The following is a 19,593-nucleotide window of genomic DNA, read 5'->3' on the forward strand; positions in this document are numbered from 1 at the left end:
GACTGCGGACCCTCACCATCACCGATTCCACCTCCTCCTTGGCACAGGCTCTTCCTCCCATCTGTCGGGGAGAGACGGAGATGGACAGCCATGAATGATGGATGGGCTTCTGTCCAGCTGCTGCACCACCATAAACCCCCCACTGATGGCTGTCGTTCCAACAGAGGACCTCTCAAGTGACCACTGGGTTCCTACTCACCTCCCTGACCAGGGCCCTTCATGTCCGAGTTACTCGGTTTGGCCAGACAGCCATCTCTAGGAAGAGTCCTGCTGGTCCCCAACATCTCCCAATTACTGGGGTCACTGGGACCCCTCCGAGGTTTAGAACTGGTCTGAACACCCCGCCCTGATCTACACCTTGCCACAATTCGATGCTGATGGTCTCACCGAGGCTTCCTAGGACTTCATGGCTTGGGAGTTGACCTGACCAGCACTGCGAACTGAGGGGGTCTTCTGTACCCGGGTACACGGGGGGCCTGCCTTTCTAAAGGAGCTCCAGTCAGTTCAGGTGGGCTCCTGTGAAGCTCAAGGAGAATTCAAGCAAACAGGAGGCACCTGAGCACAAGGTGGAGGGGCACAGCGAAGGGTCTGGAAACGTCTGGGGTGGGAGACTGACTTGGGCTTTTGATTTTTAACGCATTTCTAATCTTTTCCTAAAGGTTTTCACTTTGTCATTCTGGGGTACTGAGTGCAGACCGGTGGGCACACGTGGCAAGTTCAACCGTTTCAAAGTAAATCTACAACCCCGATAAAGTGGGCAGAAAGTGAGGGGGGGTCTGAAGACTTTCAGAATCGGCCATACACAATGCAGGCGTGGCGTAGCGTAGCCCCCCGGCGTGGCGTTTCTTAACGTTTTCTTTATTTTTTGTGCCTTTCCTTCATGACGGTGACGGGTGTGACATTTTGGTTTATTTTAGTAGCCCTGAGAAGGGGGGGCACACATGGCAGGAGGTGGAGGACGTAACACATGCCGTCTCTAGACGCACTTCACAGACGGACCCCCAAAGGCGGCAGGGTCCAAACTCAAGGCTTTATGAAGACGGAGTCGTCTTTGTTGTCTGCCGAAGTGGAGCAGAACTTGGGGGTCACCTGTACGGCCGATGCTGCAATGCGGCCGCTTGGCCACCAGTCGTCGTGTCACAGAGTCGTTGAATAATCACAAGCTGCAGGGAACGTCAACGGCGTTTACTCGCTCTGCGCTCACGGAGCCCCCTCTCAGGTGGGATTCATTCAGATCATGTGACTGACCTGACGCCATTTCAAGCAGCAGGAGAAGTGAGCCGATGTCACCGACGTTCACACGACCCGCCGTGGCGACTCTGCAGGCGCTTTATTAGCTCGTATCGGGGGTCCACTTGGAACTTTGGGTCGCGCCGAATCACAAACACTGCTGAATGAGAAAGGGTCACAAACGGGGCACCGATCAGCAGCGATTCTACGAGGGGGGTGGACCCCCCAGATGACGCTCTGTGACAATTGTGGGTCACAAAGACACAAAAAGGTAAAATTGGGTCACAAGAACCAGCGGTTTAGCAGACTGGAGGGGCAGGCGGACAAATAAAAGATAAAAAATACAAAAACGTACAAACGGAACGACACCCTTCAGAGCTGAACTGCCCCCCCGTCGCCGTCGGCCCCCTGCTGCAAGACAGACGGGTGTGCAGATTCATCAGGGCTGTTCAATACGAGATTTCAAAATTTCAAAACTTTTGTCACGCACATTTTCTCTCAACAAAAATGGAACTTTCTAGGGCAGCAAATCCCCTTTAAAGAATGGGCGGGCAACACTTCAAAGCAAATCGGCCCACCGGGCGCTGCACCGTTTCACGTGGACAGGCAGACGTAAAGAGTGAATCCCACCCTCAAGGACACCCAATGGAGACTCGGGGAACTGCACTCAAGAGGGGACAGGCAGGAACGACGGGCCGAAGGGGGCAGCTTTAAGACAACAGGATGCACTGCCCCCCGTGTCAAGGACTCGGCAAGCCCCCCGGTTTGTCTGTGTTGGATTAAACATCAGCCACATTCAGGGTGCCAACCCAGCAGGGAGTTACTTACCACAAGTACAGAATCCAGTCGGACACGAAAAGGACAAACTGGTGGAGGTGACAAAAGGGACAGCCAGCGATGACAAAGCATAAAAATACCAAACCCCTCAGCTTAACCCAGTAAGCAGACGCACCGCAGCCCACCAAGCACAGAAAGCGATGACAAGCCGGTGACGTGACGGCTCCCAAAAACGAGAGGCCTGTCAAGCCGGTCACCGGCACGTCCGCACTCGGTGCAGCTCGACGCCGCTGCTGCGTCTAATTACAGTTTTTAAACGGCGCTGCTGTGCATATTAAAGATTAGCCGAAGTCAAGTCCTTTGTGTCTGAAGGTACGAGAGCGAACAATTATTATTATTTAACAGCATTCAGCCGATTCCAAAAATAAATCAGAGATTACAGCCCCCAAACAGGGGCGTCACAGCGCCGCGGCGCTACACGTGTCACCCAGTGACTCTCAGGGAGGCCGAGGTGGGGTTCACAGGCGGGCTCCTCCACTGATGTGCCAACGTGTCACTCGCAGGACTAGCGCTGGTGGGCAAGCGCAGAAAGAGCAGAGGGTCCACGAGATCAAAATACTACCAGTGAAGGCGCTATACAGACAGACAATCCATTCCCATGCTGTATAACAGACACACAGATATGAAAGGCGCTATATAAAACTTTATTTACTGCACAGCAAGTCCCCGGTCTCACTGAGGCCCACACCCGGCAGCTACCCAGACAACACAAAATGCCCACCCAGTGAACTGCACCAAGCCCTCCGTTATTTCAAAAGGACATTTTTAAAAGGGCACAAAGTCCGCTCCAGCCCCTCGTTTTCGGTGGGCTCACAAACGTTTCAGCAGCCCATCCTGTTGTCCCATTGTCTGCGCGTTCCCCTCCCCATGCCCTCTGCAGACAATGCCCACCATTCTCTTCACGTCGAGTGGGCCCGTCCTGCCATGTGGAAAGTGCTGCACAAACAAATACCCTTCCTACGACGAGGGCAGCAATTCCTTTGGCATCAAGTCCAATGCCAGACCCCGCCATTCACACAATCGGCTCATTCGTTTGTAATCCTGAATGTCTCCTCGTGGGCTTTGCTCCAAAGGCACCCTTGTCAGGTTGGCAAGTCTGACACATGAGACATTACAGAGACGAGCAGTGAGTGCTTGATTATCCAAGTTGTGCCAAGGTGCCACCCAGTTACTTAACTGACCCAGGTAGAGTCAGCACGCCCTACAATGAACTGGCCTCCCCTCCAGGAAGGGTGCCATCTAGGACAGACTTGGTAAGAAGTTCAGCCAGGACTCTGCCCATGGCACATATTTATTTTACAGCCAGCCTGCTTCAGATCATAAAGCACCGGGCTGGCAGGGCTCACCAGCATCAGAAAGTGGTCTTGCTAACCCAGAGACGCCCCCAGCATCCCCTCCACACACTGTCCACTAGTGTGACACCCAAGATGACAAAGACAATGATGTGACACTGAAATCAGGCCTGGCACTGCTACAACAGGTGGGAGTTTTACACTCTGCCCCATGCCAACATCTCCACTCAGGTGGGTTTACTATCTACAAACTATCCTGGCACCTTCTTAACTGAGATGGCAAAAAAAAGAAAAATCAAAATGATACAAATGGGCACCCCTGGTAAAGATGGGGACGCTGGCATGTCAGGCAGGTGGCACTCTCTGATTTGTGGCTAGAGACAGAGCCATTTATCATGAACATGATGCCCAGCTGGAGTCCTTACTTATTCTAATCTCAGGACCCACCATATTTTAGTGGGCAGCACTGCAGTGCCACCTCGTGGATCCTGGGTTCAAATTCCTCGTCTGCACCCCAGCTACATGGACTTTGCAGGTGCCCCTTGTGTCCGTGTGCCATTTCTTTATGCATCCCTAAATACATACAAAGAGTGGGTTTAGTTAGCATACCTGGCACCTATCATGGCAGCACTGACCACAAACCTGAAGCCAAAAGTAGGTGGGGTACCAGAGACGTACACCCACACTTAGGCTGGCACAACTCAGACCAAACAACTTCAAATGTCAACTGGCAACTAAAGAACAAACTTTTGATGAATGCCATTTTGAAAGCAGTGTGCCACCCTACTGGGTCACTTCATCACCCCCTCACAAAGCTGCAGTGCTTCAGATCTGTGCCATCTGAAATCCTGATCTGAATTTCCTGGATCTCAAATTTGGTCAAACCAGTGGGCTGTGTGTCATTGGTGCCCGCATCCTCACTGCACCCGCTGTGCCACACTTCCACCAAGGAGCTGACGTCTCATTTTCTTACGTGCCCAGATTATGTGAGCCCCTGCTGACAGCCATCCCGCCTCCCCAAAGCCGCTGGCTCGTCTCCGCATCGATTTTTCAAACATTTCACGAGGCCTCATTGCAAATTAAAAGGAGCTGAGTGGCAAGGCGGGCATTCAGGGCTCCACTCGGGAGGAAAGCCGACTGCAATGAAATGTAAAAATCCAAACCCAGCAAACTGCCAATCCTTCTGGGCACTCTGGCCACTTTCAGGTCATGACAACAACAGGTGGCATCCGGTGCCAAGCAGGAACTGAACAGGGCACACCAGGCACACCCACTCATGTGTCAGCTGATAATACAGCTGTGTGACACTGAGGAGAGCAAAGCAGGGACTGAGAACGGCCTTCACTAAACACTCTGGGGGGCTCTCTGATAACCAGAAACACAAACCTGTAGACCACCGGGTGGGCCAGAAATTCTGTAAACGCATGAGGTTGGCAAGGAATAGGAAATGGTGGCACGAAGTCCTCACGTCTCTAAGGTGAAGCGGACTGGTGTGAAAAGGTAAGTGCACCCCAGGACATTTCAACAACACCGATGAATAGACGAGATCTCACTGAATTACACATCACCGGCTACTCGCGTCAAACCCAGGTGGTCTCTGCTGTCCCCTAGGCGGGGGGGACTGTATGCATATCCTCACATACTCAATGCCTGCCTATTAGCCTTCTCGACCACTTCTGCCCACGACTCCTCCCAGGTCCTTCTCATGAGGGGTACTTTCAGACCACCCATTGTGTATTCTTTATTTCTTACGTGTAATCCTTACCCTTATTTACATAAAATGTCATCTGCCACCAACCTGCCCAAGTCCTCCTGTAACAATTGTCATCCACCTTGCCACCTCGTTTGGTCTCCTTGGCTTTTGGATCAGAGTCTGATAGGCTCACTCATGAATATGACAAAGAGCAGCGGCCCCCTCATGGACGGCAGTGTACAGGGAGACCAGCAGGTAATCAAATGAGGGTCTTATTTCAAGAGCAAAACGACTCAAAATTCTACGCAAGTACAGCTAAGCCCGAGTCACACTGAGGGTGACGTGTGACAATCTGCTTTACGCCGTTAACCCTGACAAATGCTGCCATCTAGTGGATGTAACAACATCCTCCTGCAGAAAACCACAGCTATGTCTCATCAATATTCATGAATGGGGCGGAGCCTTCAAGGAAAACACGAGGTCAGCTTTAGAACAAACTGAAAGCGAAGCGTTAGCTGAATCAAGCGATGGTGACGACAGCGTCAATCGGTCCTAAACACCGAGAGTGACACCGACGCACACGCCGCATGTGCACATACAGGCTCGTTTGTTAGCAGCAGTGTGGCAAAAAGGCAATTCCTTCTTTCGTTTGTTCATTCATTCATTCGCTTGTGAATGCACTTATACATTTCAGTGTCTTGGGGAAATATCAATTCATTCATTCATTCTTGACTCCATTTATCCAATTCAGCATCTAAAGAAGCAATTCATCCATCTCTTCATGCACTCGTTTTCTGAACCTATTAATCCAATTTCTTACTTGTAGATCAATTAATGATATTCATATATTCATTTTTTATTCTACCCCTCCAATGTGGCATCAAAATGAGCCATTCATTCATTCATTCATTTACCAAATCCACTAATCCAATTGTAATCATTCATTCATTTATGAATCCACTTATACATTTTAGGTGTTTTGAGGAAATATTCACCCACCCACGCATCACTTCATCTTTGAACCTAGTTATTCCTTTCTGTGTCACTGGAAGTCATTCTTCACTCATTCATTCATTTTCTGAACCCACTTAACAAATTTAGCATCAAAAAGAGTAACCCATCCACACACGTGTGCATTTGCTGAACCCATTAACCCAAGTTCAAGTTTTTGTACTTTCATTCATTCATTCATTCATTCATTTTTTTAACCCACCCCACCAATTTGGCATCAAAATTAGTACTCCATTCATTCATTCATTTTCCAGATTCACTAATCTTATTGCAATTTGTTCATTCATTTGTGAACCTACTTACACATTTTGGTACTTTAGAGAAATATTCACCCACCCACCCAGTCATCTTTGAACCTAGTTATTCATTTCCTGGTCACATGGGGCCAGCCTTCTATTCATTCATTCATTTTCTAAACCCATTTATCCAATTCAGCATCAAAAAGGTGCAATCCACTCACTCATTTATGCATTTTCTGAATACATTAATTCATGTTCTCATTCATTCATTCATTTGTGAACCCAGTTATACATTTCGGTGTCTTGAGGAAATATTTCTTCATTTGTTTGTTCATCCATTTTGTTCATTCTTGCTCCCATTTATCTAATTCAGCATCTAAAGAAGCAATCCATTCACCATCCAGGCATTCACTTTGTGACCCATTAAGTCTTCTTATCTGTATCTTGATTCATGGATTCATTTGTCCTTTTTTCACCTGCCCATCCCATTTGACATTAAAATGAGCAATTCATTCATTCATTCATTTTCTGAACTCAATTAGACATTTTGGTGTCTTGGGGGACTACTCATTCACTCACTCATTCACTGACTCACTCATTCTGTGATCCCATTTTTTACCACTAAAGGTCTGCTGAAGCCCCCTGTGCCTCATTTGTAGGCAGGCAGGCCATCCCAAGTGTTGTACGCGGTCACATCAGGCAGACCACCAAATGTCATCCACACGGCGTGAAGGTCGGCATCATGCCCGTTTCAGGACTGGCACATTCACATCTGCCTGAGCACTTTTCAGAGCCAAGTGCCAACTCCAGTCTCCCTAAAATGGGGCCGGGCCGACAGTCCCGCACCTGCCCCCTCCTAGGTGACCCCCCAGCATGGCCTCTACAAGCCCCCCTCTCGGCCGAAGGCTCCTGTGTGCTGCCGGCCACTTCATTAAAACACCAAACTGCAGCCTGCAATGCGGAGGGCAGCACAATGCCCGTGTCACACTTCCTCTTTGCATTTTCATGAAAAAGCCCTTTTGTTCTGATGGCATCTGGGCCCCATTTTTGCCTGTTCGTTCCCGACGAGTACCACCCCCCCGACCCCCCCCACATCCACACGCTGCTCGCCGAGCGACTGAAAGGCTGTCTGTGTACCAGCAGGCCACATATAAAGAAGAAGAAAAGGCGCCCCGGCAGCCAGCGTGTCCACTGGCCATCTGTCCCTTGAGCCGGAGCCGCGCGCACCTCAAAGCCGACCATCCCACCCGATGCCAGCCAATCCCCCCGTTGCTGATGTGCGCACACAGCAAAGCAAAACCTCCAGAGCATCAGCAGCCAACTCGCTCGGCACTCCTGGTCGGCGCTGAGCACGAGCCGCTCGACGCATCCAAACGGCCGCACTTGCCTGGGTCCTCGGCCAGACGGGCATCCTCGCCGTGTCAGCCTTCGGATCGTCAGGTGCCACGAATCCTGGAATCCCGAGCCGTGCAGCCAAACGGAGAAGAGCGATCAGGAGAGCGAGCAGGCGGGCGAGCGAGACGGGGGGGGGGGGGAGATAAATGGCAGGCAAATCGATGGGGGAAGGGGGGCTTCTTTAAAAGAGCACGTGTGCCACACAACTCCAAAAGATAAATGAATAAATAAAACAGCGGGGAGGGGGGGCAAGAGAGGAGCAGGCGGAACACGGGCAGGACCCCCCCACCCCAGCAAAAGGGGCATCAAAAGGTAAGAAAATAGAGAGAGATTCACCCAGAATGCCCCAAACACTGCCACCCTATCTGAATGCAGGTAAGAATTTAAATAACTTTACGTATATAGCGCCTTTCATCCCTAAAACGCAGCTTTCCATAAATGAATAAACTCAAAAAAACACCCAGCAGACGTGGCTAGAAAAAAGAATAATCACGGAAAGAGGTGAACAAGTGCCAGCCGGTCTGCCCTAATGGGCACAATGCCCAAATGTGCTAACTGGGCGTCCAAACAAAGTCTGCAGATATGAAATGAGGCAACATCTCAGTGCAGATCAGCCTGGCATTTACTGTGCCAAGCAAACCAGGGAGGGCACCTGGCAGGGTCACACACAAAGCAAACCTTTGGCTTATGTACAGCGCCAGGCGGCACTGGAAGCCATTCACCACTCGTATATAGCGCCTTCCATAGCGGTCTGCCAGCCTCTCTTATCACACTCATATCTTGCCTTCATATTGGGCTTTTCATTTCTAACATATGGCGCCTTTTTCATCTGCATATCCACCCACCTGTTCAGCACCTTTTCATATAGCGCCTCTCCTTACTATTCACCGTATCACAGAGCACCTTTTACATTAATTTTTCGTATTGAGCTTTCAATTGTGCCTCTCCTATCCTGTCTAACCATATAGCGCCTTTCCTAATTCTCTCTCTAGGCCCCCCTATCCCAAGTGGTTTTTTCATTTATCTAACCATATAGCGCCTTTCCTTAACATCTACCTCATCATTTAGTGTCATTCTCATCTGCGCCTTCCTCGTCTGTCTAATCATACAGCGATCGCCACATCTGTCCACCATCTCCCTATCACACAATGCATTTCACTGCTGCCCACCCACCTATAAAGTGCCTCTCTGGTCATATAGCGCCTTTCCACCTACCTGGCTGTGCCTTCCACACACCTGACTTGAAGTCTTCCACAGGCGCAGGTTCACTGAAACGGCTTAACGCCCCCCCTCAGGGTCACGGCCATGACTGCTCTTTTCTTTTCTTTTTAATGGGGTCTCTACAAAGCTGACAGATAATCGAGTGAACACCTTGAGATGGCGGCTGGAGAACAAGATGGACTTTGAGTAGCCCCCCCCCGCCCCCTCAGCCTCATGAATGCATTAAGTGGCGCTGACCGCTGGTATTGACCACCTCATCTGTCGAAGGCGGCCCACGTTAAAGTGCAGAGCACGTAACTCTGAGAGAAGCCCCCCAGTGTGCCAGACTGATCTGTGGTGGCTGTGATCTGCCTGCTATGCCTCATGTCCACTAAGATGGCACAAAGGCGGCACACACGGGCGTCAAACAGATCAGAGGGTCAGCCTGAGTGAGGAACAGACACCCAGACCGACCATTTAAACAGAACTGCCAACAACGCTAATGGAGGCGGAGGTCAAGAAAATGACAAATATGCACACCCTGAGGGTGTCTATAGGGACCACCCTGTGCTCAGCGGTCTGGGGGGCCCTTAATAAAAGTCAGTAAAAATCAAGAAAAAGCACAGTTCGTCTCCTGATTAACTGTCATGTCTGACGTCCCAAACATCAGCAAAGGCTCCGAAGCCCCCAGCACACTTCTCCGTCACCGGCTCCACTATTTCTGCTCCAACAAGTGGACGGGTGAGAAGAGACGGACGCTGCGCTGAACAATTTGGCCAGCAGATGATTCCTGTTTTTCTTGCTAGTGTTGACCTATAAGGCTGTTTGTTTCCTGCACAGCCCGACCCGGGAAGAACGCGTCACCATTCAAGCGTTTGTGCAGGCCCGGCCGATGGAAACGCTCGTGTGGGCTGGGGGGCCGCGCCCTGAGGAAGGAGGCCAGCTGTGTCCAGCCATCTTGAAGTAGCTCCCTTCTACCGGCGAGTGACAGCACAGAGATCAGACGGATGACAAAGGCAAAGACGCCGCTAGCCAGCACTGCAGGCCTGGGGCAGTCAGGAAAACGTGCGGACCCTAAAGCATTCTGGGAGTTTGGAAAGCTCAAAACGTGCAACGAATGGCATCAGAGCTGCAGACCAACGGCAGCGTTAGAGAAACTGAACACGCGGCAGGACTGTCTTCAGTCGAGGGACACCCCCGTGTGAAAAAGTCATTGCCCCCCAGAGAAAAAAATCGCCGCTAAACGCTTCCTAGAATTTAATATCCGTTTTTCCTTCCTTGCACCGTTTAGGCCACCCGGCTGTGCTCAGTGGAAGGTTTATGGGCATCAGTTGCTTGTTTCAGGTCCCCTCTATAGATAGGTAGGTACATTTGAAAGGCACTATATAACAGACAGAATTTAATTTGTCTGCGGTGGGTTGGCACCCTGCCCGGGATTGTTTCCTGCCTTGTGCCCTGTGTTGGCTGGGATTGGCTCCAGCAGACCCCCGTGACCCTGTGTTCGGATTCAGCGGGTTGGATAATGGATGGATGGATGGATGGATGGAATTTTATTTGTCCCAACGACAACGAAACTAAAGTATAACTAGATGAGCAAACCCAACTCAATGTGCTTCACCTCGACTTCGGCGAAATATCGGAACGGTCCAGGAACTTCGGCGAAATGCATTGAGGTCATTGTGGATTTAGCCATTAGCTGTGCAGACAGGCTTGATGGACTGAGGGGTCTCCTCACGTCTGTCACATTTCTTACGTGTAATGGCATGAAGGTCGTTCAGGTGTCCCTGAGGGCGGGGGAAGCGTTTGCCAACAATGCCAGAGCGATTGTTGGGGCCAAAAATGTGAGACCTGAGCTGGGAGGCAGCCGTGCAAACCACTGAGCCACCAGGCCTCCTTGAGATAAAATGAAATGTCAGAGGACAACAGGAGCGGGAGGCATGAATTCACCGAGGATCGGCCCCCACAAGCCCACCAGATAAACGTTACAAACACCAGAGGGAGAGACGAGGGACTCGTCTAGGGGGAGGTCAGGAAATCTCCACTGATCTGCTGATGAATGTCCGTCTGGACCGGTGGACTCCTCTCTGTCGCATACTGAGCGAGCTGGCAGCTTAAATCCTGCCTCGTGACCCCCAATTTCATGGGGCCCACCAGTGCACCGATGCCCCCCCAGGTGGTCCCTCACCAGGTGGTCCAGCGACTGCTGCAGGTGCCACCCTGGGTCATGCTTGGAGGGGCAAGTGTGGCTGTGCTGGAAGGTTGGCACGCAGACCGTGGACTTGACGTGGCCAGCTATTACCACCAACATGGGCCCTGAGTGGACGCGGAGAATAAAAAGGGGAAAACTGCATGTGGACAAAGACCAGTCCTGGGCACTGGGCAGAACTAAGCGGTGTGCCACGCCAGTTACGACGAGGCGCCAACCGCTTAGCAGGCTGCTGTTTGTAAGCGCCACTCGTTTGACTTCACACGTTTTGTTCCTCTTACCCGTTAACATGCTGTTCCCGTTTCTTTTCAAATGAATGCCATTAAAGCAGCTGCTTGACGTGGAACACACAGGTGTGAAGGCGGGCGAGCGACTCGCTCCAGACACACCGTCATCATCATCATCGGGGCCCACTGTGTGTAAATTGCCAATTTAAAGGAAATCAGACGGAACAAGAGAAAGGAAAACATCAAACGGGAAAACAAATTCCTAAAAGGAGGATAAAGCAGGAGAATTGAGCCGTCTGGGCGAGACCCTGGCGTTACCGGCCTTAAAACGAACAACAGGGGCCACCATTAATCTACCACTCTTCACTAGAGCAATCGGCAGAGAAGACAGGAGACCACGAAACCAGAGGTCACTCCAGCAGCGCCCCAGATGGGAGAAACTTCCAGAAGGCCAACCATCACTGCAACACTCTATAAGATGGAGGGGCAAGACAGACGCCTCTCCTCAGTCAAAGGCTCATGGAAGCCCATTTGGACTTTGCAAAGTGGCACCTGCAGGAGTTTCTCATTCTCTCTCAGTTCTAATCAATATGTGTGCAGGAAAGCGGGCAGCCCTTACCACCTGGCAATGCCATTCTAACAGGCCAGCATGGTGAAGGTGCTGGCGAGTAACATCAGGGACAGGAGGAACAGACAGGGGTTTAGGGAAATAATTCAGGAAAACCACAGACTGGCCAAAGACAGCGTAGGAGTGACTAAGAACAACTCTGTGAATGTCCCCGAGTGGTCCGGCCAGAGCACCCCCATCACAAGGGCCATCCACTGACCGTCCCCATCCAGCCTGACAGAGACTGAGAGGAGAACGGCACAAAATCCTTAACTCTTAGTGTGTGAAGTTGGTTGGAATGGCTGGCAAAGGGGCTTCGACTAAAGTACTGAGGACTGGGCCGGGACACTGGCACCAATGGGAGATTTCAGGCTTTTATGTTTAAATAGATCAGAAAAAATTAGGAAAAACGCCCACTTTCACTCTGTCCTTCGGGGGTGAGGGGTACTCAGTGCGTCTTGATGAGGGGGAAAAAGAACGAATGTAAAAGGTGGGAGCAGAAGGCGGCAACGTAGCCAACGTGAAGAAGTGAAGGGGTCTGAATACTTTATAGCTGGGGTCCTGGAGGGCCGCAGTGGCTGCAGGTTTTCATTCTCACCCTTTTCTTAATTAGTGACCCGTTTTTGCTGCTAATTAACTCTTCTTCCTTTCATTTTTGTTCCCCTGCATTTCTTCATCGTTCCTCAGATTCCTTCAATGACACCAAAACTGAATTGAAATGTGAGCCAACAGAAGACCACCTAAGTCAGGACCACAAACTCCAACCAGTTCCTTCATGTGGCGTCGATTCTTGTCGTTCATTAAACCCGTTCTCTAATTCCATGGCTGCTCTCATTGTGCAATAGCAGACATGTCCGAAATTGTGGATTTTCTCTTTTCTAAGAGCTCTGTGAAAATGTTTTGGAGACCTGAGCAGATTCATCCTTCTTCATTTTCAGATATTGTAGTAGTCTTCTTCTTCTTTCAGCAGCTCCCATTAGGGGTCGCCACAGCGGATCATCTTCTTCCATATCTTCCTGTCCTCTGTATCTTCCTCTGTCACACCCATCACCTGCATGTCCTCTCTCACCACATCCATAAACCTTCTCTTAGGCCTTCCTCTTCTCCTCTTCCCTGGCAGCTCTATCCTTAGCACCCTTCTCTCTCCTCTGTACATGTCCAAACCAACGCAATCTCGCCTCTCAGACTTTGTCTCCCAACCGTCCAACTTGAGCTGACCCTCTGATGTCCTCATTTCTAATCCTGTCCATCCTCGTCATCCCCAATGCAAATCTTAGCATCTTTAACTCTGCCACCTCCAGCTCTGTCTCCTGTGTCACCGTCTCCAGCCCATATAACATAGCTGGTCTCACTACCGTCCTGTAGACCTTCACTGTCACTCTTGTTGATATCACAGGTCACTCCTGACACTCTTCTCCACCCTGTCTGCACTCTCTTTTTCACTTCTCTTCCACAATCCCCATTACTCTGTACTGTTGATCCCAAGTATTTAAACTCCTCCACCTTCACCAACTCTACTCCCCTCATCCTCACCATTCCACTGATCTCCCTCTCATTCACACACATGTATTCTTGGTGGTCATACTGACCTTCATTCCTCTCCTCTCATATCTCCACCTCTCCAGGGTCACCTCAATCTGCTCCCTACTATCTCTACAGATCACAGTGTCATCAGCAGACATCACAGTCCACGGGGACTCCTGTCTAATCTCGTCTGTCAGCCTGTCCATCACAATTGGAGATAAGAAAGGGCTCAGAGTCGATCCCTGATGTAATCCCACCTCCATCACTCCTACCATAGACCTCACCACGGTCACACTCCCCTCGCACATATCCTGTACAACTCTAATGTACTTCTCTGCCACTCCTGACTTCTTGATACAATACCACAGCTCCTCTCTGGTCACCCTGTCCTCTGCTCTCTTCAGGTCCACAAAGACGCAATGCAACTCCTTCTGTCCTTCTCTAAACTTCTCCATCAACATCCTCTGAGCAAACATCACATCTGTGGTGCTCTTTACCCAACATGACACCATCCTGCTGCTCACCAATCATCACCCCACTTCCACTACTCTTTCCCATAACTTCATGCTGTGGTCCACCAATTGTATCCCCCTGTAGTTATTGTAGATATTGTATGATGGACACAATTAAGGAAAAAGAAACAATGAAGGGGTCTGAGTCTCCAGGAGCAAATCAAATAAAATTAATACAAAAGACGATAATTAGGAGCAAAAAGCAGGTCACTGATTAAGAAAAGGGTGAGAATGAAAACCTGCAGGAGCGGAGTTGGGGACCCCTGCTTTACGAGTATTTGCCAGGGGTACCAGTATCAGCGGAGGGCACCATACAGTACGTAGCTCTGCCACTTGATGTCACACTCAGGACTTCATGTTCGCCTATTTCAATAAGTCCCAGCCCTCCCTCCTTCTCGTATCCATTTCTGGACTCCCTTTATTAACGCCGTCTCTCCTCATGCGGGGCAGGCGAGTCAAACACACTCGGAGCTCAGGCTGTAAGAAGCGACTGCACTGCGCAGCCTGGACACAAATCCCTCGGTGTGACCCTCCGTCGGGCCGTGTCTCTCACCACAGCAGGATTTGTTTTTCAGTGAGGGTTTCCACCAGAGATGCCACTGCAGCGTCCTGCCGCTCTGTCATCCAAACAGTCGCTGCTCGTGGGTGCGTCTGGGCTTTAATAATAGAACACTTGTAGAAAGAACAGGATGGACAAAAATAAGAGACATGTAAACAGCACAAACGCGGCGCATCTCCATTACGGAAGACCACTCAAGGCCGCGCAGACACAAACAGGATCGCTGGAAATCTCCAGGCAGCACCACGCACTCCGACAAGCGGCGCGTCTGTTTATACCCAACTGTGACCAACTGCTGGGTGCAAAGTGCTTGTGAAAACATACTGGGACAAAATATTGCTCTGGAAGCATGTGTTGGCACCCACATTGGGCCTCAGTGCCAGTGAATTGGGCTGGCAAAGCCCTGGGAAACTCGCCTCAAAGAAACACCGCACAGCGCGGGCAAACGGTTCTCATTGAGACGACTCGCACAGAAGGAAACGGCGAGGCAGGAGAGGGCACTGCGCAGACTCTCTCTGGAGTGGGCCGGGTCTCGTAATGCCAGGGGGCACCAGAGCAGCAGTGGGAGGAACTAGAAAAGAAAGTGGAAATGATAAACGCAGGAGACGACGCTCCTTCAACACGGAGGGTGACACCCCCCAAGATGGGGGGGAGCGGGGCCGGCAACATCACTTCAGCAGATGCCCACTGCATCAAGGAGCTGATCAGGACTGCAGGCTCAGTCACGAGACCCACTGGAGGTGGAAGTGGACGAGACGAGGAAGACAAAAGTGACGGCCATCACATCCCCTCTGGGACACAGCGAGGACACCGAGGACTCTTGGCCAAGAAACCACTCAGCACAAGTGTGTCGAGAGGCTGACAGCTTTATAGCGCCTCACGGGGACTCTGCTCTCGTAGATGTTTTCATTCTTTTTTTTCATTTTTTAATTCAGATCCTGTAAAAAGATCAACACCACCCCCCCACTGGCCACTTTATTAGGTACACCTGCTCGTTAAGGCAATCAGCCAATCACATGGCAGCGACGCAATGCACGTCGGCCTGTAGGCGTCGTCAAGACAACCGAGCATCAGAGTAGGAAAGCAAGGAGACCGAAGTGACTTTGAACGTGGCACGGTGGTTGGTGCCAGTCAGGCCGGTCGGAGTATTTCACAAACTACCATCACCTGAAATAAAAATGTAAATTTAATGGGTGGCAATCAAAAATGGATTACTTGATTTAAAGGCAAGCATGCCACGCATCGCACCACCACCCTCCATTACGCGGTTTCCCTGTTGACGACGGACCGACAGAGAGTTGGCGAGACCTCTGAGATACCGTGAGCCTTGGAGTCCATTGACTGAAAGATTAGAACATCAAAAGAAACGTGACAACATCAGCCCACCACGTTTGTCCACCCTGCTCACCTCAATGTATGCCATGGGGTGCACTTACTTTTTCACAAAGCCAAGTTTTCACCCACCATACTGCCATGGATCACCAGGGGATTTTGAAATTCATGCTTTATTGGAGGGCACTGCCCAAAAGATTTGATCTTGGTGGTTGAAAATGAAATGTGGGTTCAGTGTGGATGGAAGGCCAAAAATGATTTCTTTTTAATGTGCACAGGGTCTCTTGCCAATGACCCCCCCCAATGTCAAATACGGCCCTCTAATGAGATGAGGTGCAGAACACCAACACTGGCACCTCTGTCTGGGGCATCTCCTTGGCGGTTCGACACTAAGCAGACTCCCAATTCAGAAAGTCGCCCCTCAAGATTCGCATTTGGAGAAAAATTCACTTTGGGGCATCCTGGACGTTCCTACAACATCTACAATGTGCTTCTCTCCTGCACAAAGGAAATGAATGCCAACCACATTACTGTCCTCATTTAAATAATAATGTGTCACGAGGATCAAGGTTAACTTGGAATGTTTGTCAGAAGATAATTAAACATCTTAATTTAATCAGGAAGAAACCAACATGACTACTTAATTGAATTGTTTGAATAATCTCCATGGTAATCGAACAGAAGCGCCTTCCCCGACAGGAGCAACAAGGCAAATCATTTCATGGGTCGCTTAGTAGGCCGGCTGACGATGACCCATTCATTAACAGCAAGCCCCCCCAAACGCCATCCAGGCCTTTATCTGCTACGATTCGGCCAAGTCTCTTCTTCTGTCTGCTCCTCTTTTGCGGTTTCTTAGCGGCTTTGGACGTCTTGTGTTAATAATCTAACTACACGTAAATATCGTTTAATCATCGTTCACTTTTGTGTGAGTGGCATTTAGCGGGCTTTGAGGATTTCTAGACTGACCTGGCGCATCAATGCTGGGGACCACACACCGCATCGCCGATGCCGTGCCTTATAAACCCTGAGCCACACTGGGCTCAGCGTCCAAGACTTCGGATCCAACTGTTGAACAAGTTTAGCACGAGCTTTCAGGGGAGATGGGGGGTCTTTTGAGTCCTGATTCGCGACAATTCTCATGTCGTCAACGCTCTCATGTCTAGATTTTGGGGACACATCTACTCTGTCACACACATGCACATGGGAGGCAGCTAAAGGGCCTGAATAAAGACAGCACCACCCCAGACCAGGGGTGGGCCAGGTGCACTGCAAACCATTCATGGGAAATCCCACACGGCTCTGGCGTCCATAAAGACGTCACTTTCAGGTCCCGATGACATTACTTCTGCTTCCGGCGACCATAGAGATGTCACTTCTGGTCTCCGGTGCCCACGATGATGTCACTTCTCTGGTCCTCATGATGTTACTTCTGGCGACCACGATGACGTCACTCCCGATCTCGGACTTTAAAGCCGCCATCTTTACATTCCTAAGTCAGTTCTGTTTTGGACTCTGACCTGTGACCTTTGCAGCGAGGGCCCAAATATACAGGTGGCTGCCCCCAAACCTTTCATGTCTCCGGTTCATTCTTGTGACAACTCCTAACAATTTGGCAACACTTTCAAGTGTCGATGTCCAAGACGGTTTCGTGTCTGCGTCGTTGATCCTTGAAGCCTTTCGGTTTCTTTGTCGGTCTTCCGACTCCTGGCTGCTCAGCTCTTTAAGTGCTTTAGTACTTTGGTCTCCCAGACTTGTGCCATCGACCCTAAAGACCCCAAAGCACCGTGCATCTGCCTGTCTGGCTCCCTCACCCCTGCAGGTGCCCGCTTTCCTTTCCCAGTTTCGAGGGGGGGGGGGGGGGGTGGGCTAGAACAACAAAAGCTGGGGGGCACTGCCAACACTTCAGTCCCATAGATCACCCCGGTAAGGTGACTGGCACAGCGTGAGCTGGCAGTTACTGAACAAGGGAACTGGATGAATGTCTACTCTCCACCTGGCACGCACACAACGTTCTCAAAAACAGGGTGGGCAGCTGTGAACAGAAAACAAGCCCCCGACCACAGAGACCCGGGCGCTTCGAGCCTGCAGAGTACCCAGCGAAGCGAGCGCCATGCCTGACAAATGTACAAACAAGCGGCGACAGCACAGGCCGTACTTACAAGGCACCGCATGGCGATAGAGATTATCTCGGATGGTCTGCTGGAGCTCGTGGTCCGGAGACGCTTTCTGGAACCTCTGGCTTAGGTAGTGCTTAAGGTCCTTATTGAGGCGATTTCCTGAAAGAGAAGAAAACAAACAGCAAAAAGGAGGACGTTAGCCCGAACTGACAAAACATGGAGGACAACTGGGGAGAAAACGGTGGAACGAGACAATTTAACACAAACTGGCCAAAGTCCTCCAAAGATGGGAGCTCCTCCAGAATGTATGAATCGTGCAGGCGCCAAAGCAACTTACAAAACACAAGCACACAGACCAACTTGGCAGGTGGAGCGACTCGGGGTCCGCAGGGGGTTTGCCGTTTTATTCTCTTAATCCTTAGCCAGCCTCTTCAGTGACTCCCTGAGCGGACAGCACCATGCTGGACATGACGTCCGTCACGAAGCACAACATTAAATCATTTGGCTGCAACGGAGCCACAGACAGAAGGAAAGAGGCAGCTGAAAAACGCAAACGTCAAGGCTGCCAGGGACACTTGGCTCCCCCTGACTTGACAGACGAGTGCCTGCCTAACGCAACAAGCCCCTGAAGAGCACCAAAGACTGAGAAAAAGAAAATGGAAGGCAAAACTAAATCACAGGCTCCTCAAACGTATAAGAAATGTTTCAAACATTAGTGAGGGAACTGCAGGAACACAAAACATGTTAAAAATAACGAAGGGGGGAACAAATGACGGACCCCGGCTTCAGGGAACCAACCCGACGCACACACCAGGCCTGCTTACAAATCAAATCACCAGAACCAAGAAAAGCCTGACAACCAAATGACAAACTAAGAAATCGTTAATACGAAAGAAAATGAGGGGGCTGCTACACCGGACCACCCCAAGAAGGTAAAGGGGGGGGGGGGTCTGAAGAGAAAAACAGAATGAAACTCACGCCAGCAAATAAGAAAAATCCCAGCTAAACATACAGGGAAAGAAGCCCCCAATTGAAGTGCCATCCAGGCTGTGCCAAGTTCTGGACGGTGCCAACCTCTTAGCCAGGGAATTGCATACAACCGTCAATCACTGGCCAATACTTGGGATGGTCAGAATTTACAGTCAGGCACTAACTCAAGTGACGCGGGTGACGATCTCGATTATTTAAACACGTATTAGGCCAATTCTGCCGGACGTTCTGGTAAATCGTACAACGATTTTAGGGTTCTGAGGCGCAGAGATTCCAAATCGGAGGTTTGTTTTTGTGAGAAACGCACCTTAAAGTTTAAAATTCTGTTTTTTTTATTTTTCCGCCACGCCATTTTGTTTTTTCCCCCCTCGGCCGCCGTCATTTTGCGGATCCCGTTGCTACTGATGTGTCCTCTGGTTGCCGGGGCGTGTTCACAGAGGTCGTGACCCTGACCTCGTTAGGTCAGTGGTTTAAAGGTCGGTTCGGGCCACCACGTCTGACGCCACTGAACTTCTTTTTGGATTATCTCCCAGTTGACGAATCTTTGCTCTCATTTTGGTTTGTTGTGATGAAAGGTCTCTTTGATTGGCGGCTTTTCATTCTGGCTAAAGGACCCATTTGA

The 19,593-nt window shown here is 50.4% G+C and overlaps 2 protein-coding genes across 6 annotated transcripts in view; both read right to left on the bottom strand.

The window, feature by feature from the left end:
- The window catches only part of adamts9 (ADAM metallopeptidase with thrombospondin type 1 motif, 9), a 512,150-nt gene that overhangs the window by 386,321 nt on the left and 106,236 nt on the right, over positions 1 to 19,593 (bottom strand). The gene's annotated exons all lie outside the window — the stretch shown is intronic.
- magi1b (membrane associated guanylate kinase, WW and PDZ domain containing 1b) overlaps positions 1 to 19,593 on the bottom strand; it is a 297,633-nt gene that overhangs the window by 124,842 nt on the left and 153,198 nt on the right. For all 5 annotated transcript variants that reach the window (XM_028824457.2, XM_051921186.1, XM_028824466.2 and 2 more), the window contains exon 2: positions 18,024 to 18,140. In XM_028824457.2, coding sequence (XP_028680290.1) covers positions 18,024 to 18,140 — 117 coding nt within the window. The remainder of the gene's footprint in view (positions 1 to 18,023; positions 18,141 to 19,593) is intronic.

The sequence above is a fragment of the Erpetoichthys calabaricus genome, chromosome 18 (assembly GCF_900747795.2).
Source record: "Erpetoichthys calabaricus chromosome 18, fErpCal1.3, whole genome shotgun sequence".
In the NCBI taxonomy this organism is placed as follows: domain Eukaryota; kingdom Metazoa; phylum Chordata; class Cladistia; order Polypteriformes; family Polypteridae; genus Erpetoichthys; species Erpetoichthys calabaricus.